This window comes from Zeugodacus cucurbitae, chromosome 6, assembly GCF_028554725.1.
Source record: "Zeugodacus cucurbitae isolate PBARC_wt_2022May chromosome 6, idZeuCucr1.2, whole genome shotgun sequence".
In the NCBI taxonomy this organism is placed as follows: Eukaryota; Metazoa; Arthropoda; class Insecta; order Diptera; family Tephritidae; genus Zeugodacus; species Zeugodacus cucurbitae.
The window spans coordinates 59548309-59573836 of record NC_071671.1 but is presented as its reverse complement, the minus strand read 5'-3'; the positions used below and the strand labels follow the sequence as shown (position 1 = coordinate 59573836).

At 35.8% G+C, this 25528-nt stretch overlaps 5 protein-coding genes across 15 annotated transcripts in view; 3 read left to right on the top strand and 2 right to left on the bottom strand.

Moving 5' to 3' along the window:
• The window catches only part of Sdc_2 (syndecan), a 381173-nt gene extending 365141 nt beyond the window's left edge, over window positions 1-16032 (bottom strand). For 5 of the 8 annotated variants that reach the window (XM_054232891.1, XM_054232892.1, XM_054232893.1 and 2 more), the window contains exons 1-2: window positions 15871-16031; window positions 12904-13313 (exon numbers count right to left, since the gene is read on the bottom strand). In XM_054232891.1, the coding sequence (XP_054088866.1) occupies window positions 12904-13122 (219 nt within the window). In that variant the 5' untranslated portion in view covers window positions 13123-13313; window positions 15871-16031. Of the gene's footprint in view, window positions 1-12903; window positions 13314-15870 lie in introns of all 8 variants that reach the window. The other 3 variants (XM_054232887.1, XM_054232890.1, XM_054232888.1) reach the window with 2 other exon arrangements.
• A 1124-nt stretch (window positions 16033-17156) lies between these two features.
• LOC105217563 (probable serine/threonine-protein kinase dyrk2) lies at window positions 17157-20637 on the bottom strand. Of its 2 annotated transcripts, none has more exons than XM_029043631.2 (2): window positions 20503-20637; window positions 17157-18593 (listed from the first exon to the last, which is right to left on the bottom strand). In XM_029043631.2, the coding sequence occupies exons 1-2, from the start codon at window positions 20511-20513 to the stop codon at window positions 17240-17242; spliced, it is 1365 nt and encodes a 454-aa protein (XP_028899464.2). In that variant the 5' UTR covers window positions 20514-20637; the 3' UTR covers window positions 17157-17239. The 2 variants fall into 2 exon arrangements, with proteins under 2 accessions (XP_028899464.2, XP_011190922.2); XM_011192620.3 differs by lacking the exon at window positions 20503-20637 and adding an exon at window positions 18700-18890.
• Window positions 19945-21291, top strand: LOC105217564 (uncharacterized). The gene is made up of 3 exons (XM_011192621.3): window positions 19945-20108; window positions 20175-20466; window positions 20556-21291. The coding sequence occupies exons 1-3, from the start codon at window positions 20053-20055 to the stop codon at window positions 20712-20714; spliced, it is 507 nt and encodes a 168-aa protein (XP_011190923.1). The 5' UTR covers window positions 19945-20052; the 3' UTR covers window positions 20715-21291.
• Window positions 21292-22574: 1283 nt separating this feature from the next.
• On the top strand, window positions 22575-23350 carry LOC105217565 (ATPase inhibitor, mitochondrial). The gene is made up of 3 exons (XM_011192622.3): window positions 22575-22789; window positions 22877-23015; window positions 23081-23350. The coding sequence occupies exons 1-3, from the start codon at window positions 22743-22745 to the stop codon at window positions 23165-23167; spliced, it is 273 nt and encodes a 90-aa protein (XP_011190924.1). The 5' UTR covers window positions 22575-22742; the 3' UTR covers window positions 23168-23350.
• Window positions 23351-23441: 91 nt separating this feature from the next.
• On the top strand, window positions 23442-25517 carry Mthfs_1 (probable 5-formyltetrahydrofolate cyclo-ligase). 3 transcript variants are annotated; one of them, XM_011192624.3, is made up of 3 exons: window positions 23442-23546; window positions 24680-25070; window positions 25151-25517. In XM_011192624.3, the coding sequence occupies exons 2-3, from the start codon at window positions 24695-24697 to the stop codon at window positions 25378-25380; spliced, it is 606 nt and encodes a 201-aa protein (XP_011190926.2). In that variant the 5' UTR covers window positions 23442-23546; window positions 24680-24694; the 3' UTR covers window positions 25381-25517. The 3 variants fall into 3 exon arrangements, with proteins under 3 accessions (XP_011190926.2, XP_054088875.1, XP_054088874.1); XM_054232900.1 differs by lacking the exon at window positions 23442-23546 and adding an exon at window positions 23963-23981; XM_054232899.1 differs by lacking the exon at window positions 23442-23546 and having other exon boundaries at window positions 24314-25070.
• The last annotated feature ends 11 nt before the right edge of the window (window positions 25518-25528 follow it).

The window sequence follows — 25528 nt, the reverse complement described above, 5'->3', positions numbered from 1 at the left end:
CGACTGTTTATAAGTGCATATGTGTGTGTGTGTATGTGTTGTGTGTTTACATGTGTTTGTAAGCTTAGTTTGGTGCAAACGTAAGCGGCTTAAATTGGCAACAATCCACCCGGTAGCTTAAGTAGACAGCGCCAAATTGCTGCCAACGGACACAAACACACACACTAATAGTATATATTCGCGCAGGCAAACTAAGTGGTAGCGGTATAATGAAGCGGCAGCGTATGGTGGCATACACAGCCGTTGCAAGCGATAGCGGTAGGAGAGGGGGTCATTGGTTGGTAACACAATGCTCATTTCCCTTAAATTATTCACAATTAAGTTGAGGTTTCAGCAAAAGGGTTAAAGGCTAATGGCGTGTGTATTCATTATGTTTGTAGTTGACAATAGGATATACAAATACACACACATGCATTTTCGTATGTTGATATGCATGAATGTATGTAAAATTCCTCGTTGAACTCTCCAACTTTGGCAATCGTCATATGACATTCTAACGAAATTTAGCTTTCGTATACAAAGCGTTCATTGTCTCGTATTAAGTTGTGTTTGTATGTGTATGTGTGTTTGTTGTTTTTGGCGGCATGCGCTAAAAAGTGCGATGTATGTGTTGGCGGCGTCGACTGCTTACCAATGAGATTTATTTCGGCACGATAAACATTTGGTAAACACAAAAGGGCTGAGGTTGCATGAGTTAAGGATTAATATTTGTAATTATTACACATACGTGCACAAGCCACACTCACACACACATACATACATACATAGGCGCCTACAAATATGTTATATAGTAATTTCATTTCGTGATAAGGAATTTTAATATAAATTAAATAGGTTTGCTATGACTTTTGGCTGCTTGAATGAAGTTGGAAGCAGTTAAATTGGGGTGAGGATTTTAATTAATTGGAAATAATGAAAAGTTAACGGAACTTCTAATTACTTCACGTAACTTAAGTTGACTTAACATAACTTAAGTTGACTTAATGGCTTTACTTGACTTAACATGACTTAACGTAACTTAATATAATTCGAATAAAATAATGAAAACTTAACGTAATTTTAATGGACTTAACTTAACTTAGCTTTAAATAACTTATTTTAACTTGACTTAACGTAATTTAAATTAACTTAACATTACTAAGTTATATTAATTTAATATTTATTTCTACTTATTGTAATTAGAAACAATGAAAACTTAACACAGCTTCAATTGACTTAACGTAACTTAAATTGACTTAACATAACTTAAAGTGACTTAATGCAATTCAAATAAAATAATTAAAGTGACAAGCAATTTTAATTTACGGACTTAACTTAACTTAGCTTTAAACAACTTATTTTAACTTGATTTAACGTAATTTAAATTAACTTAACATTACTAAGTTATATTCATTTGATATTTAATTAGAAACAATGAAAACTTAACACAGCTTCAATTGACTTGACGTAACTTAAATTGGCTTAATGTAATTTAAGTTGACTTAACATAACTTAAAGTGACTTAATGTAATTCAAATAAAATAATGTAAACGGAACGTTATTTGAATTGACTTAACTTAACTTAGCCTGACACAACTTAACTTAACTTGACGAAACTTATGTTAAATTAATATAATGTATTATATAATATATATATTTCTTCAAATCAGAAAGTCAAGTCTGTGATACTTAAAATTCGGTTATAATATATGGTCTGTGTCAATATTATTGACAGAGTTAACAATTTATTGATTAAGTTTTTTTAAATGGACTTCTTCTCTATTGGCGTAGACTCTTCTTCTCTCGTTCTGTATGGACTAGGTTAGGTTAGGTTATGTGATTGTCAAAACGACGCACCTAGGCCTTTTGGAGGCCCATTGTGACACCACTTCTTTGAACCACCCTGTGGTCTTAATAAAGTGAAAAAGTTCGCACAATTTGATATGAGCAACTTCAACCAGATCCTCGAGAAATAACTGTATGGACTAACAACTGTTAAATTACAAATATTCTTTTTTTAATAAATCAGCGATGATGTCTCTTTCCGTAACATAACTTCGGAATCGGAATTAAAACATAATATCACATTTTTTAAATATATAGCCAATTTTTTACGATAGGAATTACCGGTTTGTGGCAAAAGAGGTTCTGAAAAATTATTACATTCTCCAGATAACCGATATAGAATATCAAATTTCGCCCAAATCTTGTGTGCAATCCGAAAGCATAAATCTCTCAGATCAAAATTCCCAACATAAATCCTCTTTCATAGATCGCTAACCAACTTCTTGTTGTAGAATCTCCAATAAAATTAACCAAGGTGATTCTTGGAGTATTCAGGAGTTATATGGGACCTTCCTTTCCCCAATGAATCCATATTAATGGCACATATCATAAGAAACTAAGCTATTTTTAAGGGTTCTATGGACTTTCCAAGCTTATTAGGACTCCGTGCCACTAAATAGATCCCGTGCTTCAAATAAATTTTGGGTAAAAATCATCGGTATCGGACCCAATCTCTTCAACTCTAATTCGGCAAAGCTTGCATTTAATGCTACCAAATTTATGAAGCGCTCTTGTTCGAAACAAAGAAAGTTAAACGATACTCATAGCGTGGGTTTTAGGTGATTCTAATTTTTCATGGATCAACTGATACATATCTATATCAAGGAACTAACCTAAAAATTTTATATATATGTCTGCATATGTATATGGTTTATCTATCACATTATTTGTTGTCGATTCCGCTGTGGCTTTCTGCCTACATTTAATCTACTTTTTAATTACATGTATATTCTTTAAATATTTAGATATAGATTGCCTATAAAATACCTACAAACTTAATCAATAAAAAATAAATACATACATACAAACACTTTTATCTTTATCAATCAATGACTTTTCCTTCTTTCTTCTGCATTCACTTCCTTCCCATTAAGTATGTGGGTATAAAAGTTCAAAGCAAGCGTTGAGATATGAGATTACAACCGCGCTGATATCAAAAAACGAAAATGACATCTTTTGATCAAACATGGAAATTGTATAAATTTATTTCAATTAGTTATTGGACACAAACACATACACATACAAGTATTCGCTCCAAAGAACGCTCGTATATTTACATACATATCATATCAGCCTTAGCCAAGCGAACAAACAAACATACAAAGAAGACAAAAGCTGATGAGCTGGCCAAGTTGACGGACACACAACTGGGAGTCGCTTTTGTGACGCTGATTGGGCATGAGCAATATTGAGAAAGTAGAATAAAAGTCAGAAAACATAGCGCTGCTTAGGCGCCGAGGGATCGACTCACAGATAAACATACGGATGAGTGAGAGCACAAATAAAAAGATGCCCACATGCAGTCATACACACATAGACACAAGTAGTTACATATATATGAGAATAAATAGGGATTTGTGTGGGTTTTTTTTTTATCCGATGCTTCCAACAGATTACATGTGGCGTGGTTCAACATGTAAACATACACATCTCTAGCTTTGTTGCTTTGCAATCACATTTTCTTGTTTATATTAAGCCTTTTTTGCCTTTCTACATTTCTACTACTCTTCCAACGATTGTTTTTTACCCATCACTTTTTTCTATTTCTTCTTCTTATTCTTCTTCATTAATGACATGTAAACAAATGCGTTTGTTTAGTGCCAAAGACCCGAGCTATTTGAGTGGGCGGCGAACTTAAGCCGTTGGCGACCATACACCACAGGGGAATACCCATCTAAAAAGTATCAACAACAACAACACGTCAAATGACACTACTCACAACTCGAGTTGCGTGCAGTTGAGTTGAAAGTGAGTCGAGTGAAGCCACACTAGAAAGGCGTCGGATATCAAGCAACGGGCGACAGGCACTAGACGGACACATGACTATATACATATATTCATTTGTATATATGATATGTGAGTAAGTGTTGTGATGAAGCATGGCCGTTTGGCTGGCTAGTTGGCTAATATGGTATGTGCATTAACATGGCTAACTTGCTGCACATACTCTCTTTAAGCTTTGATCGTTTTACTTTTTTCCGTTCTTAATCGCTATTGCTTATGCATATTTATTTTGCAAAGATAATTTTGTTCTATTCGATTTCAATTTATTTTGAGTTTTTTAATTAGAAATTTAAATTTAAATCAGTTCACATTCGGTTTGAGAATAACGGTATTTTTTATAAAATTATTAAAAAATATTAAATTTAATTATTTTTCTTCGTTTTCATATTATTATTATTATTTTTTTTAAACGAAAAACTTACGAATCGATAAAATTAATTTATTTTTCTGAATTTCCTTGAGTCAGATATTGTTATTATTTTTTATATATTAACATAATATTTTTAAATATTTTAAATAAATTTTTTTCTTTCAAAAATTTTTTTTTTAATTTTTCAGAACCAAAAAACTTAAAATTTGATAAGTTTCTGAATTCCTTTGAGTCCAAGGTATTTTATTTAAATTCTTAATTATGATTCGAAAAAATAATTTCATATTTATTACGAAAAATATTTATTTTATTTTTACCAAAAAAATTTATTTTTAATTTATTTATTAATTTTTTTATTTTGCCAAGAATTTTTTTATTTATTTATATTTTTTTTTTTCAATATAAAAATTTTATTTTTAATTAATTTATTTTTTGTTTGTAAATGAAATACATATTTTTCGTACGAATATTATATTATATTATTTTTCGTATTAATATTAATTCTCCTAGTAACTGTACAAACAAATTTCTAGCATTAACACAATAAGCAACATATTTTCCCCACCAACTGTATTAATATAAGAAATACAACAGTTCATCAAATTAACAAAAACAAAAAAAAAAAATCCACATAAAATATGAATTTTAAGTGCTGAATCAAATATGTTTATTTTATTTTCAACATGTCGCCACTAGATTATGCTTAAATCGAAAAATGCCAACTCTTTGTCGTTTCCGGTTTGTCTGCTGACATTTGACATTCAGACACATACAGAGAATCGCCTACAAACACAAACACAAACACGGCATGTAAACCTGACTTTGGATAAATTCGAGGGAGAGCGTGCCACACGCATTCAAAAACATGTGTGACATGTGTGGCATGTGCAAAAGTCATTAAAAAACTGAAGAAGCAATTAAAATGTTGACAGCCGGCGCAAATAGATTGAAAATGGTGAGTATTTGTTTATGCATATTTAAAATGGTTAGTTGATATATATATATATATATGTATGTATATGTTTAATATGGAATATAAAATAAAATAATAAAGCGTGTCAAAATAACTGACTTCTTCTTCTTCCTCTTCTTCTTTAATTAAATTAGTTAGTAGGAATCGAATGCATTACAGTTTTTGAGACACCTCCAAAGATACATTCGCCATAAACTGGCACAGTTGACAATCACTTGGTACCCATTCTGGCCTTTAAGATGGATGTATGAGAACCATCCAAGAAAGATCAGGGGCTTCTAGCAAGTCAGTAACGATATGTGTGGTCCAGCATGATCCGCATGGAACACAATTCCCCTCCTAGTGGCCAAAGCTGAGCAAGAGGTGGATTCAACTCAATAAAAATATACCTTTATTTTCCAAGGCTTTCCAAGAGCTGATTTATTTCTGAAAGAAGCTTTTTCGTTTCGAGAATTCGCTAAAGGAATTTTCTTGCAGTATTTTCAGAATTGCTTCAACACGAGTTTTGAAATCAACTAAAAGTAAAATTTCATTAGATCCCACGATAGTTGATTCTATGTTATCGCAATGGATCCGAATTTTTTTAACACTATGAACTGTCAGCTCCAACCTAGTTAAGGTATTCGAAATCACCACCATTGGAGTGGGTTCCACACGACCTCACGACAGATCGTTCCATGTTATCGCATAGAACCCAAACTTCTTCGAGACAGAGACTGTCAGCTCCAACTTAAACTAAATAAGGAATATTTTATGCTGCCAACAACAACAATGGCATTCGAAATCTCCATCAATGGAACGGGTTCCACACGATCCCATGAGAGTTGGTTCTTTCTTACCGCAACGGACCGAACTTTTATCGGTTCAGTCCCTGAATCCCCTGATCAACTCCAATTTCAACTATTCCCGAAAATTTCCAAACCGCTAGCAACAACAACAACATCCGTATACACTGACTCTTGGCTACTTTATTGAGATACAACCCTGCAAATGTTTATATTCACGATAATTAATTAGATTTCGAACTAAATATTGTTGCAATATCTATTGTTGTTGTTGCTTTTTCCATTATTTACACTACCTAATATCAAGAATGATATAATTATCAAATTCTATTTTAATTATGTATGCATAATTTATTGTTTCTATTTGTTGTTGTATTCACATGCGGTTGACATTTCGTGAATCACAGTTATTCGCACACATGTGTATATGCAATGTATGTAAATTTACAACAACAAAATAGCGAATACAGCATTTGACTCATTATTTAACAGCAGCTGTGAAATGTTAAACCAAAAAATTTTTAGAAAAAAATTTAAATAAAATACAAATAAACAAGTGCACCGCAAAAATCAAGGAATTATAAATTTGGTTATGATTTTTTTCGCCCCACAGCAAAATGTCAAAATGCGCGCATACCCGCAGCTGAAGTAAACAAATACCGAAATAAAATGAAATGAAATAGAAAAACAAAAAAAAACTGAATGCGAAATATAAACAAAAACAGAAAATTCCAAAACGCACGGAGCAACAGTCAGGCAGTCAAAGGCAGCGGCAGGCATCAGGCGGCAAGCGCAGTTTCGTCACACAGACACAAGCCAACACACACACAAACAAACATTACAACAGCAATAAAAAAACCCACAAACTAAAATGTACGCATAGTGCAAACAAAAAAATACCACCAACAACAACAAACAAATAAACAAGCAGTCAGCCAGCGCACACGAGATAGATAGCAAACGCAGCAGATACAGCCGACGACGACGTTGATACCGCAGATGACAAGCCACAAAAATTGAAATATGGCAACAGCGCATTGTTCCCGAGTATTGACACATTGCTTTGCATTACTTTACCCTTGCCTTGCCGTCTATGCGGTGCTGTGGCCAATGCACACATGCGGCGCGGTCGCAGCTTATGCTGGCGCTGCTGACGTCGCAGTTGACGCACACGCATGCCATTACTACCATAATAAATAGTGCTGCTGCTGCCTCACCTTTGGTGTCATTAGTTTGTTTTTGCTTTTGTTGTAGTTGTAGCTACGCGTGTGTTTTTTGCTAACATTTATGCAGTTTTGTTGTTGTAACTGTCTAGCGTATTTTTTCCACTACTGTAATTACGAGTGTATGCTTAACTTGGCGAATTGCTCTCGTCAAATTTTCCATTTTATGTTTTCATTTCGTTTTTATGATTTTTTCGCTCTTTTTCGCTGTTGCTCTGCTGTTCTGCTGCTTTTATATTTAGCTTAGACCTTTTAGCTGTTTTTATAGCACTTCTTCAGCATTCTCTGTTCAGTAACTTCAGTTTTATTTTCATTTGTCGCTTTTGTCAACAACTTCGTCGCCCTTAAAACTCCAACAGCAATCATTCGCCGCTCTTTGCTCAAGCCAACAAACAAATAAACACCCCGCTTACGCCTTCGCTTTTTTCGATTTATTTTTCAACTACTTCTTCGTCTACAACTACGCTCTCACATGTTAACCATTTTCAATAACTTCAGTTGTTCATTGCTTCTTCTGCGCTCTTTCTCTCCCTGTGATACTTCCATTGAGTTACCTTCCAAATCTACCTGGCGCTCTCACAACTATCTCACACACACGCTCTCTCTCTCGTGGTATCATCCATTCGCTACATTATCACCTTATACTTGTTTGGCTTGCTTACTTCCAAGCTGATTGGATTTACTGCTTCTATTTCTTCCACTTCTTCTTCTTCATCATCATCATATCGTTAACTGCTGTTCACACTCTTATTCGCCCATTCGCTTTACGTCGCTTTTCTATTCTAATTCTTGCTACTTACTGCCTTACTCATTTGTATACAAAACATGTGCAGTCACTTTGCCATAACCAAAAAAACAAAAAAAAAGCACACAAAAACAAAAACAATAACAACTTGTATATCACTACTAAATCGAATGCAACATTGGCACTTTCCTGCCTCGCTGTCTTGTTGGCATTGCCGCCCGTCGCTGCTTTCAAAACATGGCAATCACATCCGTTTCCAATAGTTGTTTTTAACCGTTCTCAACTCGCCTGCGTTAGAGTGCGACAGCATAACCGCTTCCTCTGTGTGACTCTGCCTTGATTGCCTTTTATTGACGCTGGGTCGCTGTCGCTGCCACTGTTGAGTCAGTGAAGTCATTTGTGTTGGCCGCGACGTGTGGGCTCCGTGTTTGTGGAATTTATTGCTTGCGAATTTGATGCATTGGCTTGCAAATTACATTTAGCAATTAAAAGGAGGATAACTTTGAGCATAAATATCGTTTAAATTAAATAAGGAGTTAGAAAATATTTTAAATTCGTTAATTGTTTATAATGAGTCTCCAAAAAATTTAAAGATAACGGAGTTTTGGACATAAAAAGAAATTGCAGTGTGGCCACATGTGCATAAATTTGAGTATCAATCGGAATTCTTGTTTCAAAGCAAGGATAAATATCCAGTTATAAGTAAATAAGTTCCAGTTAAAAGAACGCCATTATTTTTGTGTTAAGTTGAAGATTTTATGTAGCATAGTTTTGTTCATAACTTTTATAAAAAACCCTCGTCCAAGTATTGACAAAAAAGAGGATTGTCGATATCCACAACCTTCTCTTGAGGCGAATTTTTCACCAGCAAAATCATTCGCCATAGTCAGGAACGGATAGCAATCACTTGGTACCAGGTCCGAACTTTAAAATGAATCCATGAGAACCCTCCAACAAAGCTTCCGGGGCTTCTGGAGAGTCACTAACGTTATACATATGTGCTCTATCGTTGTACTGCTGGAACAGAATTCCTCCTCTACTGATCAAAGCTGATCGCTTCTGATTTAAGGGGTTAAATTTAGCTAGAATTTTCAAAAAATGCATTTTATTTAATTCATTTTCGTAATAAACATACATCTGAGCATTTGAAAGTAATAGGCTCGAACCGAGTTTTGAAAGTCGGTGACCAAAATTTCTCGGAAATGACTGAACCGATGAGTCTCAAAGTTTTACACAGGCTTCTGAACTATATTTTCTGGTTCATAATCGAATATTTTTTATTACCGATAAATCGTTTTTATTTTTTAATACACAATTTAAAGCCAAGATTATGTCAAAAAATCAATAATTTTTAGTAGCCGCCATTTTGAAAAAAAAAAAATATTCTGCGTATTTTTTCGAATAATTACAAGATTATACATTACAGATGATCCACTTCTCTTGCGAAACGCCTGTTTTGGGAGAGGTTCCAGAAGATCTGCTGTAGCAGCTTCAAAAACTGTTATTAAATTACTCAATACTCTTCCAAGTCACCATAAAATGTGTACAAATTCTTAGAGTAATTAATTTAGAACATTTTTTTCAGGAAAAACGTTTGAAAAACCTAATTTTTAGGTGTAACCTCTTATTAGGATTTGTTTAACTTAACTGTGCAAAAGGTGGACAAATCCAAATAATAATCCAGGTCTCAAAAATTAATAAGGTCTAATAGCTACTTAATGCAATCTGAAGACTGAAACCGTTAGTAAAAAAAAATTATTAAGAATTCGCGATAGTGAATTGTATAATTAGTCAGTTCTAGAAAAAGTTGATAATTTCGACATTAAAAAGTATTAACTGAAAAAACAATTCGATGAATCATAATTCACTAGCATAATAAAATTTGACCCTCCAGAGTCAATGATGTATAAACATTTGTACATATAAATTTTTAATTTCAAAGAATTTCAACAATTATGATGTTAAATAATTGATTAATTATATTTATTAGTATTATAAAATAAATTAATGTTTCAATGAATTTGTTTTAATTATGCAATTTTTCTTAAGAAAATTCCGACACATGCATCTGTAATCACTGCTGTTGACAAATCTAAATTATATGGAATTTATTTTTAATGATAGGCCATACTGGACCAAAACATTAATTTCACGAGTAGCTTTCTGAAATAAGTAAAGAAAATAAGTAAAACTTTTAGAAGAAGAAGATTTATAGCAAAGGTGTAGTAGAAATTCTAGGTTTTTCAGAAGACAAGAAAGATTTTCCGAGAATAATTCTAATATTAAAATCCACCGATTATTTGTGAGGAAGTTGCTTACAGTTATCAGCACAGAAATAAGACTATTATTTTCCTAGACTGATACACTATACCATCCATTTTTTAAACATCAAAGAAATCCGTTAAGGTCGACAGTTATTTAGAGTCTAACCAACAATACGAGTTGTTATTACTAATATCATATATGACTACCCCAGCTGATCGTAATATAATATTATTTTGAAAATACTATTGTATAATAATAACATCAACTTAAAGAATCTATGAACTACGGTAATTATTAACCTCTGAGTTCATTATAAAACAAAGATGAGAAGAAGAGTTATTTAAGAGAATAATATCTTAAGTATATAAAATATTTTTGGACACCTAATTTTGTTCTAAGATCGAAGGAGGAGAATTCTTCTCATTTAACAGTAAACCCCCCTATCTTGTTAAGCACAAGCAATTCAAATATTGGTTGTCTGGGATGCTTCAGAGAACAATGCTAAGCCTCTTACAACTAGTATTACACGCTCGGTGTTGTAAATAGCCACTTCAATGAGCAATATTGATACACATGCCAAAAAGAAAGTGAAGGAGAGGAGTATAAGGAGTATACTCGCATGTAAGTGTACAGACATCTACGCCACAATCATACAAAAGATAACTCCAAAATTTTGAATCTGCCACAGAACAACCAAACATCAGCAGTAAGTATCTTTCAATACAACAACTATTCTACCCACAATGCATATACGTAGAAATTAAAAAAAAAAAAAACAACAACAATGCAGACAATTACAACAACCATAATACATCAAACGTCAAATGGCTGGAGTGACAGTTGTCAATATATCTGGCACCGAGACAAATGAAATAGAAATGACAAACAACAACAACAATTGTGCACAAGAGACCAAAAAACATAGAAGCTATGCAATATCAAGGAGCATAGTGAAAACACACTATTGCATGGTTAATGCGCTTAAATATTCGATATCAACTTCTATACTTCTCTGTATGTTGGTCTCTTTGCAAGTACATATGTGACCTTTTTTTGAAGTATTCAATGCAAAAATGGCTGTTGCAAGTATTAATACAACAACAAGCAGCGCACAACCGTTCTACTGATAAATGCAAAGTCTGATGAATAGACGCTCTTGTGGGCAATAACGTCCATACAATGGACCAGGCAATTGCAATGAATGGCACCAACATCAGCGAAGTACGAGTAAACAACTAGCAACCGCAACAACAACAACAACAACAGTGATACCTACATATATAAAAAGTACAACTGGTTATACATTGTATATAGAAGGAACTATTGCTGTAGCCATTGCTACAACAAAAAACATTGTAGCAAACGAGTGAAACTCCATTTCCTTATGGGGCGAATATTGTGACGATTTCGCAAAGGTTTTTTTCTACTAAGGCGGGTTTTCTTATATAAAGGTATGTATGTATATACCTATTTCTGTTTTTGGACAACTACTAACGTGCCTATCCAATTGTGTTGGTAGAAGACATTCGTCAGCGTAAAAGCAAAAAAACTAAAAACATTTGCCAAGAAAAACTGAAGTGTGAGCAAAGTGTTTCGATTGGCCCAAGAGCCCATAGTGATATAAAATACTTATAAGCCATCGACACCACGCTCTTCATGTCTTTGTGGGTATTTTTTCCTTAGCTCCCCCAACATCAAAGCCTTCCCCCACATATGTATGTATGTATAGCCACAACATTTTTTTCTCTTTTATTGTATATTTTTGCACTATCATGTGTTCGCTTATGCCGGCCATTCGCAAAATACCGTTTAACTGCAAATTTATAACCGTTTAATAACTATTCACGTAAATGTCAGCAATTTTCTTTTTTAATTATTTACACCTTTTTGAGGCTTTCCATCGCTACTATTGGAACAACTGCTGAATAAGCATAATTTTTGCTGCGATCTCATTATTATTTTGTTTCATTTATTATTTGCATTGAATTCTTAGAAATTATTTTTGTGACGAATGAGTTGTTTGAGATCTTAATGAATTGATGCAGCTGTTTTTTTCGGAAATCATGAGATGAAGTATGTGTTCTGTGAACTAAATATGTGATTATACAATCAAACTTTGAATTTGTTGTTGCAAAACAGCTTTTCGAAATATTTAAGAAATTTTACAAAAGCGATAACTGTGAAGTTTTTTGAAGGCTTGTGTGAAAAATATGCATTTTCATAAAAATAATAATGAATTTATTGTTTAAACTCTGGAAAATGGAATAAAATAAGGTAAGACAGTGTCTACTTTTCATATTAAATTTAGGAACTCAGACTGAGTAGCCCACGACCTCCGTCAAAAGAGAACTAGAACGGTGAAAAAGTTTATAAACAACTAACTAACAAAGAATCTGTCTTTGTTGCAGCAAAAAAAAATCGAATTTCTGAGATCAATAGGTCTCTCACCATCAGTTGATTGTCAAATGTGAGAAGATCTGATTTTATCTGAGTTCATAGCATTGTAAATCAATACAGCCTTTCAAAACAGATATAAGTACATTTCTAACCTCAAACTGAATATAAAAAAAATATTTTCTTAAAAAAAATACTAAAAAGTAATTAATAAATAGAAATTTATAACCCCGCATATCCATCAAATGCATTTAACAATTCTTTAGCTAAAATTTCTACAACTTCCATATAAATAACCAATAACCAATTCACTAACTCACCTGATCAGTAGCACCATTAACGCTGGCCAACAGGACAAACAGCGCGATCGCAAGTAGAAATTTTCTGCTACCGCTGATGGGCATGGCATGTGTTGGTGTGTGGCTGGTTAAAATGCCACCAGCCGCGCGCCGTTTGCCTGCCGTCATCTCTGCAGCCGTCGATGACGTTGCTATCCAAGTAGTTGATGTTGTCGATGCGTTTTTGTAGCTATTAAACATGGTTGTTGCAATTTTTGTTTCTAATTTTGCTTGATACGTTGATAACGTTTGGTTATAAATTTTATGATATTCACTTCAAACGACGTACAATAAAAAAAACGTAGTGATAAAAGTAGGAATTAAATCCCAGAGATTTATTTATATATTTTTGCTCAAATTTATTTTCAACGGCTGAAAATATTTGCGAATAGCTAAGGGGGATAAAAGAGGAATTTTAAATATATTAAAACACAAACACTTTTTGCAATAAACACAATACACTTTTTTAATGAAATTTAATTATATTTTAATGCGAACGATTTTTTAAAATAATAATCTTTTATTTCGTTTTTTTTTTTATTTAATTTATTATTATTTTTTTTTTATTTATATTTTATTAATTTTTTTATTTTTTTTTTTTTCTTTTTATATTTTTATTTATTTTTTTTTTTCATTTTTTTTTGTTTCTTCAATTTTTACGCGCATGATTTGTGTATTATTTTCATATTTCATATATTTTCATGCCATAACAAATTGCTTTCGACTACCGTACGTAATTTCGCACTCTCGACCATTAAAAATAGCCAACAACTACCGGTTTGTCCACCAACCATACCCCTCCGCTGTGTTTGCCATACGTAAAAACGTATCGAAAGGTTGCGTGTTGTGGCCCCTTTTCATTAAATGTAATAAAAACAATATACACGAAAATTAACCCATCAGCAGGAAGGCTGGCAAACAGACGGAACAGGTCGGCAAACATCAAAGTGGCCTGCAGAAGAAATACATAAGATACGCGATGCCGCCACCGCCGCCATGAAGTCGAAAAGAAAAACATTGAAAATTTCTCAGTAAAAAAAACAGCAAGAAATCGACGAAGCAACGAACTTGTCGGCGTAGTTAGTCCCTGTAGTGGACGCTGTGACGAAGTGAAGTTAAAGCTGCCGGGACGCAAAGCGTAAGCAACGCTGACAACTATAAACACATATAAATTGAAATAAAACAGAACAAAAAACATAGCGGAGAGAATTTACAGATGATCATCATGGTGATGATTACGTTGACACCAGCGGCCTCCACTTAGCCAAAATGGATAAACATGCGCGAAAAAGGTACTGAGAAAGCGCCAAAGCAAGAGCAATAAAAATAAAAATAAATAAAATAAAAAGTAGAAAAATAACTTGTTTAGCTTTTAAAGTTATTTTTTACGGCGGCGACATACGCTGCACAAGAGTGCAAAGGCGGCTGGCAGCGGTGTTTACGTTGAAAATAACAACGTTAATGTTTACTGAGACGGATACGGTTTTTAATAACAATAACGCGAACTGTAATATGGCAAAACACAAAAGTTGAAATATAATAATAACTAAAAGAAGACAATAAGCCAAAGGTCTACATTATGGCGCAAACGTAGCAAGGAGTGAGGCGCAACGGTATGCAGCATACGCATTTTACGTTATCGAACTGACTACATAGGCATAGGCAGCCGCTGCGGAGTTGACATAGACATAGACACGCGCACACACAACAACCCTCAGACAGACAGAAAAAAATATTGAATTTATTTTATGTATGTATATAACAAGAACACACACACAAATGCGCTTAAACAAAGCAGTGAAATACAAAATAAAAATGACATGAATAACGTAACACAACGCGAAGCACGCACGCACGCAGCACTCGACAATTGAGCATTAATTTATTAATTAATTAATTTTCATTTTTATATGGCCGCTTTTGCGATGGCAAAATTAAACTTCTTCGAACAACACTTTTTTTGCTTTGTATGCAGCCATTTTGAGGCTTTACATATGACGGCACTTTTACAATGGCACCCGAACGACCGGACTCATACGATTAACCGCCTACAGTGGAGCACTTGCAGACACCGCTGTAACACTTTTTTTCTTCTACTTTTCGTCTGCAGTTACGTTGGCGTCGATGCTGTGGAGGCGCGCCGAGAAGTTAGAAGCAAAGCACTCGTTGGCGTTTCGCCGCACACAAGAAATGCATATTTGAGTTGTTGGCGTACGCCGGGAGGTGTGAGTTGAGGAAATGCAGTAGGCGCTCGTTCATTCACAAGCGAGTAAAATTCCACTGATTTGTTGCGTTGTCTTTTTGTAGTTATGTATCTATGTATGTTGGCGCGCGCTAATCACCGGCATTTTGCATTTAGTGAACAACAACAATTTTAGCACCAAACACAGTTAATTATCTATTTTTGTTATTATCTCTTGTACTTTCCAATACAACAACAACACCAGCTCGTGCGAGATTTATTTCGCCATTTAACAAAACAAGCTGGCAACTCGCGCACAACTTGGTCTCACCAGCAGAAATGCAAAAAACAACACAAACTAATAAAAAGACACTGGCACTGGATGAAAATGGTAGAGAAGTCACAGACGGTAAAAAAAAGATTGACTATTATTGAATTTATACAGTGTATACGGCGCCTACACTGACTGACTGTCAGACCGACGAACTGGCTGCTGCCTTCACAACGCCAACACACATAAATTTGCTCGCACGCACAAATGATGCTCCGCCGCGCACTCCACCGCACTTCGTTTATTGCAGCTCTGTGTAGTACGCCTTTCGTTTTTCGCGTAATTCGGTAATTACATATGTATGTATATATATGCTGCTGTGATATTTTTTATAATACTTTAATTAAACGCTTAAATTTGCCACAATATTTTCCACACAAGTACATTTACTTCACACGCGTTTTGCTGCTGCTATTCGCTATGCATTCGTTTTTACCTTTTTTCTACAATTTTTTTTGTATTTTGTGTAGTCTTGTTTTAGCTATTTTAGATTATGTTTACTCGGTGCGTTTGTTCCGCGCACAATTTCTCGTTACGACCGCACCACGTCTAAATGTCGCAAGCACTCAACGCGTTCAACTACTGATGACTGCGTTATACCAGAATTTCCGATGGCCGCCACTGCCGGAGTCGCTCGCCATTTGTTCGCACACACTCGCACATATTCTCGCTCTTTATCGCGTTCTATGCTTTACTATGCGCCGTGTGCTCTCTGTTAATTGCATTTCCAGCGCGCTCAGTTGCATTGTGGACTCTGGAATCTGGCATTGTTTGCATTTGTTTTGTGTGTGTGTGTGTTGGTAGTGAGAGAGAGAGAGCGCGGGAGCGTAGGCGCACGGTGAGTGTATGTGTGTGTTTTGTGCATAAAAAGTGATTTGAGTGGGAATACCGACAAGTTTCACAGTTCTTTGTAGCAGGGTTGTCGAATAAGCAGGAAATGGAAAAGAAAATCCGTTAATAAAAATCGGAAAAAATTGAAAACGGCTCAAATTATTTTAAAAATATTTAAATATTCAAATAAATAAAAAAATAATAGATAACAACAAAATTATAAGTAACAAAAGTAAAATCAACTAAAAAGATTTGCGAACTCGGTCTAACCGGATTTTCGTGTTACCCTAATAGACCTTGGGCCAATTAAAACATCTATTCAATTCTCAAACCACTATGGTATGCGACTAATTACTAGAATTATCTATATAATTCCAAATCTCGGTTAAATTATAGATCCATTATATCAAGTGAACGATGTCTTGAATATATCTACCGTTACATCGGAACTTGGCCCAATTAAAGTGCTCATATGACGTCTATTCAATTCGTAAACCCTTATTGTATGGGAAAAATTACTGGAATGTCTTGAATATGTATCTCTACTAGAGTTTGAACGACCAACCACGGTTTGAAGATTAATCCACCCTCTATAACCGCAAGGGATTTCGGAGCAAGCGTTATAGTTCTCGTCGTCCTTGCTCAGAGTTCCTTTCCTTTCTTTTCCAGTTACGTCCCGTCGTTACTTCCTCATTTATCGAAGACAAGCTCTATTCATGATGTCGCCCCTGGGCTTATCTGCAATGTTGGTTTTTGTCTGGACTTAAGGTACGCTTTCAAATAGAGTGAAAGTTATGAAAACTTGAAATCAATTAAAACATTTCACCTAGTTCTTGTTACATTCATTCTCCAGACACCATAGTACCATAGCCTCAAATAAAATATGATGTCTACACATTTCTTGTTATTATTTATTATAAAAAATGTTAGGACTAAATAAAATTATAACAATTCGCTCATATTGCTATTTCTACTCAAAATTTGAACTTGGCTTGCTGCGGATTAGAGCTACCATTGCCCAATGCTAACTTCAGACCCAATAGTGCCATTTTCTCTGCCTTCAGATAGTGTTCGTCTTCGAATTGACAGAGAAATTTCGGATATGCATCTGTGCTGACATCGGCATCCAGAAAATTCCATTGCGGTATGTCGATAGTGAAGGGTTTCGCAGGCATGTGTGGAAACCCACTTAGCGTCATGTCGGGCTGTACGATGGTGCCAGCATCGAGATTTGCGCCTTCACATGTGTCATGCTCCACGGCACCCATATTTGTAACTAACGCTTTGGGTCCCATCAAGGTGGTGGCGGCACCGTTCATTTGTTTGAAATGCTGTTCCAAATAATTGCCATACGAAACATCGTTGAAACCATTCTCAGCCGCGCCGCAAACACCATTCGCTTCGGAGAGTATCACAACATCCGCGTCATCATCGCATTTAGGCAGCGTGACAATCAGCGGCAAAGCAGGATCGCTGAGCGTCGATTTGCTGGCATTCGTTGTGCTGGTGATTGTCGATTCCGATGTTGCCGACATAGACATAGGTGAACCGGTCGCCGAAAGGGGCGTGTTACTCTTGCGTGGACTACCATCTGGCGGTGTGGAAGTTGTAGCGTTCGCACTTGTGGAGGCTGTCACAGCGCCACTATTCAGACTGGGAAAGAGTTCACGATCTGTCTCAGTTTCACTTGCCGAAGCGGCTTCAGTCTCATTTCCATTGCACTTGAGCAGTGCTTTCGTAAGCTTCTTCTGTGCGGTATTCGCGGTACGGCGTGGTGTGAGTGTTTTGATTTTCACCAGACAGGAGGAGCCAGCGCCGAATAGCACATCTGAATAGAGCGTACCCGGCCGACAAACCGACGTGGAATCAGCGGGACTCACATAGGTCACCTTCTCAGCAATCTTCACCGGTGTATTGGGGAACTTCAACCACGTCGGCGAGCGCTTACGTAGCGATTTCGACTTCTTACCGGCAACGGAAATGCCATTATAACTGGATATTTGCTTTTCGGAACGCTTCCAACTACCCGATTTCACTTTCGTTGGCGGCTTTAAGGTTGACTTCGAAGTGCTAGGCGCCTCTTTGTTGCTGTTGCTATTACTGCTGCTGTTGTAATTACTGTTACAACAACTGCTATTGCTGGGTCTTTCCACCGTCTCTTTACCTTGTGTCTTCAACAAATCATTTATGGACTTCTTCGAATCGGTCTTCGATAAGGAACGTTTTCCTTTCTCTGTCTTCTTATGTAATTTCGGCGACTTGGCATGTTGACCCTGTTGTTGTGTTGACGCATGCTGTTGTTGTTGGTTGGAATTGTTTGCATTTTTGCTGTAAAATAAAAGAATACCGTAATTATATTAAAATCAGCTGTTTTTGGCTGCCATTCCATTAAGGCAGTCAGAAGACGCTTAACTACAAGTGGACTTGCGTTTACTTTGAGTTTTTGGAGCAAATAAAACCGCTGACCATTCTGGTAAGAAACATTTGCAGTAAAAGTTGGAATTTCTATGGCTTCAAAGTTGATGTTTTGGACAAAAATTTATTTGACAAATCAATTTGGTTGTGATAAAAACGAAAAGGAAAACATCAAACTGAGTTCTCGTCGTTTACGTAAAGCGATAGTTGTAGCTCATTGACTTTCGAAAAGAGTGCTGGATTTTAAAATTATGTAACTGGTTAGTTTAAGTGCGGTGAGGATATGGGCTGATAAAACCAAATCTGAAAGAACTATAGGAAAGGAACTAGTAGAAAGAAATGTGGATCGGAAATAGATTGACGAAACTGCTGGTTAATAGATAATACCAAAGTTGTCTAAGCTATGTTGGTCTAGTAGACCAGAAAACCACACCTAGACCAGTTTTGGTCCTTTGCGATATCAGATGGAGTGCCGTCACGTAGTTAATGAAGAGTAGTCATCCATTAGGATGCCTGCGCTTGACGCGAATTTCAAAAAGTTATGTGGTCTCTTCCAGATTATCGTAGAACAAGCACAAAAGAGATGCTCCATTGTTTCTCTGATACCTTGCTCTTGACATTATCTACAGTCTTCACGATCTATCAGCCCCATCTTGATTAAGTCGTCCGATATCTGAGATAATGGATACAGAGTTACTAATAAATGAGGTCTTCACTTCTCAATATTGGAAATACCTTAGACGCCCACATACGGAAGTAACGAAAATTCGAAGGCATTCACCGAAAAGGACATACTTTTTTATAGCGGCGGGTATCAGACGCTCGTCTGAAATGGAAATTATATACCACACTACTTCTCTAGACCATTTAAATGGAATACAGATGGATGTAGGGATGGATCTTGGAACAAGTGAGCTTTTAGGTCACTGGGAGTCACGTCAAGTTGATGAGTAAATAATCTACGAGTAAAACAGAAGGGGCTGAGCCTTACTATTGCCGATATCGGAGAATAAATCTAGAAAATGTAGCGGATAAGGCTCAAAATGCGCTTCCGGATACTCAACAGATGCTTTACAATGGATTGTAAAGGTATAAGATCGATTTATAAAGAGTCTATGCGATACTTAAGTGCTATTTAATTACCTACAAGTATTTCTTATTAGATTTCACTGTATTGTATACCGATCACCATCGACGTTCGACCACTATTGTGAATGGCTTACAAATGCTGTGCAACAAATGAAACCTTCCGATATGTAATACTACCAACAGTTAACTTGGTACTTTAAGTCAAATAAAATTTGTACAAACTTTTTGGAACTCAAATAATTTAGTCACGAAATATATATATTTTTTAGAAATAAAAAAGAATATGTTGGCGAGAATCATTAAAAGTGGCATTTTGGGTGCACAACAAAATTTCCCCAGGTATGCGCTATAGTTAAGCATAACTACTTAAATTTAGTTTAAAATTTCGCTTTCTTTTTTTGGCAGTATTTGCGCCAATCGCCTCTTCACCAACGAATACAGCGCGCACATACCAGGCGGTGGTCTTGAGAAATTATCTGGCTGCTTTAAGGAGGAAAGCTACTTCAATCTGAACGACCTGAAGCTTTTGCTCAAAATGCGCGAACAGACGCTACGCGGCGCCGGTTATGACACCACCGAAATGAATAGCGTGATCGAAGAGATCGAAGAGCTCCGTCCACTGACGGAGGCACATCGTCAGCAGAGTTTTATGAACAAGCATAAGAACTCCATGGAGGAGCTGTATTTTCTAACCGAGGTGAGTGCGGAAAGTGTTTTCTGTTGTTGTACTTACTAAAGTGGCATAATTACGCTACTTCTTTTGACGATTTTCACTCGTTTTGTCAGGAATCGATGAATTTGCGTCGGCTCGAACAAAAAATGCAAATAGAAGCCGAGCAGAAGTTGCGTGAAGATATGGCTTTGGAAAGAAGTCAACGCGCCACACAGTTTTCAAATCAAGTGGAGGCAATGGCTAATTTGCGCAGTATCCGATATCCGAAGTGAACCAATTTTTTTTCTTTTCAAAATTTTATTTTTATTTATTTATTTATTCGAACAAACGAAAAAATTAAGCAACAAAATACTATTTTTTTTTGGTACACAACAGTTTATATGCAAGTTGGCTTTTTTAAATTTTTTTCGTTTTTTTTTTTTGTTTTGTACAATATTTTTTTATTTTTGAACATTTTTTCGAGAACTATGTACGTTCGCTTCCGGAAGAAAATGTGGGGAATTTAAAAAAGCCCAACTGCGCAGAGTTGCACGTATTAACACGCACACGTACACGCACACACAATCACATTCACGCACAAGCGTAAGCTAATATTGTAATTATAACGGTAAACCTCAGGTGTTGTTGTTGTATGCATGTAGGTATAATATGAAGACTCACATATAAACGTGTAAAAATCGGATAGGACATATAAGTTAATCCATGTGTGTATATGTTTTAGACTTGCATATGTGACCCAAGTGCGCCATTTTTTATATGTATGTCAAATTACAATTGAACACATATATTTCTGATATTTTGCCTTCAATAATTGAAGTATTAAACTTAAACGATTGCCAAAAGAAACAACTGACTAGTTTATTTCTTGAAACGGAGTTGGGTGAGAACTCGGGGAGTGCAAAAGAGTTTTGAATGGATTTCTCGAGAGAATTGAAAAGTATTTAAGCTCAAACTAACGGAACACTCGGGAAGGGTACTTTGAAAACTCAGAAACTCTCTGTCTTTGAAACAATCGTGCTTGAGCTTGTGAATCCAACTTCAGAAAGCTTCGAAAATGCGTGTGGATGCAAGGATAGGTACCGGCTTCGAGGCAGTGTTCAGTCCATCCTGTTATGGCACGTGTTTCTACTTCTGGACGAAAACAATGTGTTCAAGATTGCAAAGAAGACAAGATGTGGGAGCCCACTGGAACTATCCATATGGGTGTGTGGTGATTATAGCATCCGATTACACGGATCTAGAGAGCAATCTATGATATGTTTCTTTGGAAGTAACGGTGATTATCATAGTAGAGAGGAGGCCAAATCGAGTAAAATGGAAGTAACGGTGATTATCATAGTAGAGAGCAGACTAAATCGAGTCAAATGGAGAGATCAAAAGCAGAGAATGTTTATATGTCACTTTTAGCAATGGCAAATGAGGAAATGGTAAACCAGAAGCGATTCCCACGACAGCCGGTTCTGCGATAACGGAATTGATACGGATTTTGTGCGGGCAAGAGATCTCCTTTCCGCGATCTAACCCTATTTGGATCGGTAAGTTGTGAATCAACAAGATCAGAAGACAGTTCCGAAGACAGTCAGTTCTACGTAACCGGAACCGGAACCAGAGTCTTATCCCGCCAAAGGTTTGTCAAATCGGCAGCATTCCTCAGAATTATTTGGGGAATCTTTTATGCCACAACAACAACAACAAGATCAGTAAGTATACAGAGAAGAAATTTTTGGTAAAACAAGCACAGAACGATTGGAAAGGTTAGGAAGTGTTCTTACACTCGCAGTGTTATTGGCATTGAAAATTGGAGAAAAGGATATTTCTTAAGGGCCGCTCCATTACTTAGAGGCAATGCATTATACATTAATCATATGAATTATATTTCATCGAGAGTAGGTTTAGACTTTCGATGTAGACACTTTTTATTATAAAAAATGTATGTATACATTAACTGTTCAATTTTATAGTAAAAATGGTAAAAAATATAAAAATGTTCAAAAAATCGTTCTTGGTGTGTGAAAGGTATGCAATTATCAACACAAATATTCCGCTACAAATGTATGTGTTTACACGCTAAATTTCATCGAACATACATTTAGGCGCAAGCAAAAACTAGAAACAGCTGATGCATTTTCCAATTTCATCAAATATTCATCATTCTTCATCACACACTTGCGGTAAATAGACAAACCAGCGGAGATACATTTAAAAAACGGAAGGCAACTGTGGATTAGTGCATAAAACTATTTTTAAACAAATTAGTGATCATAATAACAACACATATTTGTGAAATAAAAAGCAAAGAAATGCTGGCGCGTCGCTCAATCGTTGGTGTACAAGTGTTGAGGCAACAGTAAGTCAGTGCATTGCTTCTTCAAACATTATATAATATAGCTATTAGTAGAGGAACAATTATAAAGAAATTTGAATCCGAATTTAGTTGTCGCAAAATGTCGCAAGTCGGTGAATTGGGCAGCGGTGCAGGCAAAGGTGGCGGTGGTGGTGGCTCCATACGCGAGGCAGGCGGCTCTTTCGGCAAAATGGAGGCAGCACGCGAGGAGGAATTCTTCTATAAGCAGGTAAGCAACTTAATTTAGCATATTTATACAACTTTTGTGTTTTCACATTCACAACTATTCTCTAGCAAAAGGAGCAATTGAAGAATCTGAAGACCAAAAGCGATGATACGGCAAAGAAAACAAATGCCACCGCACAGCCGGCGAATAAGTAAAATGGTGTAAAGCGAGAAATAATAAATAATAACAATTGGAACAACGCCAATTTGTGTTGGTGTCCCCATTATTTTTTAGTAATTTTATAGTTGAAAGTGCTCTTTCTATTCATATCAAATCGTTCAATATGGTATTTTGTTTTTTATATTGTTTCAGGCTAATATATACACAAAAAAGCTTAATTATTAATTTTTTTTAATTACTTGTTATAAAAATTGTTTAAAACTTATCAAAAACTCGCTGTGAGTTTTTGTAGAAAAAATATCGAATGTCGATAACCATAACACACATCGCTATTATCATGTACGAATATCGCGTGTTGTTTAATTTTTGCCAAATATCTTTAAATGTGAAAGCAGATAAGAAAATCATATAATTGTACGTTTTTGTTGTAAATATCCGCTATTTTCGCATACATACATACATCTACATATAAAACTGAAAGTGTTGAGTGGAAGTAATCGCACAGGCCTTAGTAATGAACTTTACGGTATTGTTTTTGTGCACTCAACTCATAGATAGGGACTTCATTATATGGGCTAATTGATGCTAACAACTCTGTTAGATGTTCAGTGAATCTTGTTTTCCTATTTGTGTTATGTGTTTTGATGTTATCCGCGTATGAAGGGTCCGTCAAGTCTCGAAGCTTTGTTATTTCCTTCCGTGTGGCGACCACTTTTATTTAAAAAAAACAAACAATCTTAATTGTAATGACTTTTCTGTGTCAAGCAATCAATCTTCTCCTCCCCCACCTGAATAAAAACGTGTCGCAGTTTGTCGGTTGTTGATTTCTTTTCAAAATTCTGGTTCTAAGTAAGAAATCCCAGAAATTGCCTAAATAAGCCATTCAGCCATATAAAATGTTTTCTGTGTATAAATTCTGTTGTGTTGTACTGATCATTAAATAGTAAAACTGGTCTATTATCAATTTTTCACGTATTCTATTTACAATTTTTTGTTATTTTTACTTCACGCTCGTTGATTGCTTATGCGAGCTCTTTGGGGGCTGAGATTAATTCGGTAGGCCAAATTTAAGTACATTTATCAATAACAAAATTAAACCGGTATAAAGAAAAGATTTTCTCTTAGAACACTGATGGCTTTCTGCTATAGTTCTTAAGCCTTACGATCCGGTTGGTTTTTGAAATAGTTTGTCGAAGCGAACTTCAATAATTTATGATGAAAACAACAAATTTATGTGTGTACAAATATCTGCTTTTAGACCACAAACATAACGCTTGTGGCAAAAACAAAACAAAAATAAAGAAAAAACTGCTGCAAACTGCTCAAAAATATGAAGTGATAACCCCGGCACTAAAGTGGATGCACAAGCAACAGATAAGAAAGGCGGTATTAGTTGAAAACATGCTGATAAGACATAGCAAATACCATCAAATTGTGCAAAATTTAAGTTTTAGAGACAGTACAATTTTAGACAACGTAGCGTAAAGATCGCAGTAAAACGCAGAGGATATAAATAATTCTTAAATTATTTTTTTCTTATATTAAAGTACTTAATTAGAAATATGGCGAGTGCGATTGGAAATCCTTTGAAGAAAGTCTTGCGGCAACGCATGAAGACCGAAGTCATACCGGCAATTAGCGCCGATTCGATAGTGGAGCAATCGAAGGCAATTTACGAGAAGGTAATCGCCTCGGAGGCATTTCGTCAGGCGAAAGATGTGAGCGTATACCTCAGCACTGGCAGCGAAGTGGACACTTTAGCGCTGCTGCGTGAGCTCTTCAATCAGCAGAAGAACGTGTTTGTGCCCACCTACAATGGCAAACTGATGGAAATGGTGCGCGTTAAAGACTGGGCTGACTATGAGTCATTGCCGCTGACCAAATGGCAGATTAAACAGCCAAGCATTAAGGACGGACGTGAGAGCGCGCTGACAAATGGTGCGTAGTGATTAGTGAAATACAGTTTCTTCAATTCTTCTCAATTCTTAATATTTGTTGTTGCATTTACCTTTTCGCAGGACGCGGCATTGATTTATTCTTGATGCCCGGTGTTGCGTTTACGCTAAGCGGTGGTCGCATGGGTCATGGCATGGGCTATTATGATGGCTTCTTACATCGGCATTTCGAAACTTATCCTGAGAAGAAGCCAACACTGATGGCGCTGGCATTCCGCGAACAAATCGTTGATGAAAGCACTTTGCCACTGGATCCACACGATGTGCGTCTAACCACAGTGGTGACGCCTTAAATTTGTGTTGAACTTTTGGACGCTTTCTATGTTGGGTATACTTATTTTGTTGTAAAGACGCAATTTAGTTATGTATGTAGGTATATTCTTATTATTTTTTTTTTTTTTGTAATAAAAAAAGAGCGATTTAACTTAAATTATTTGTCAA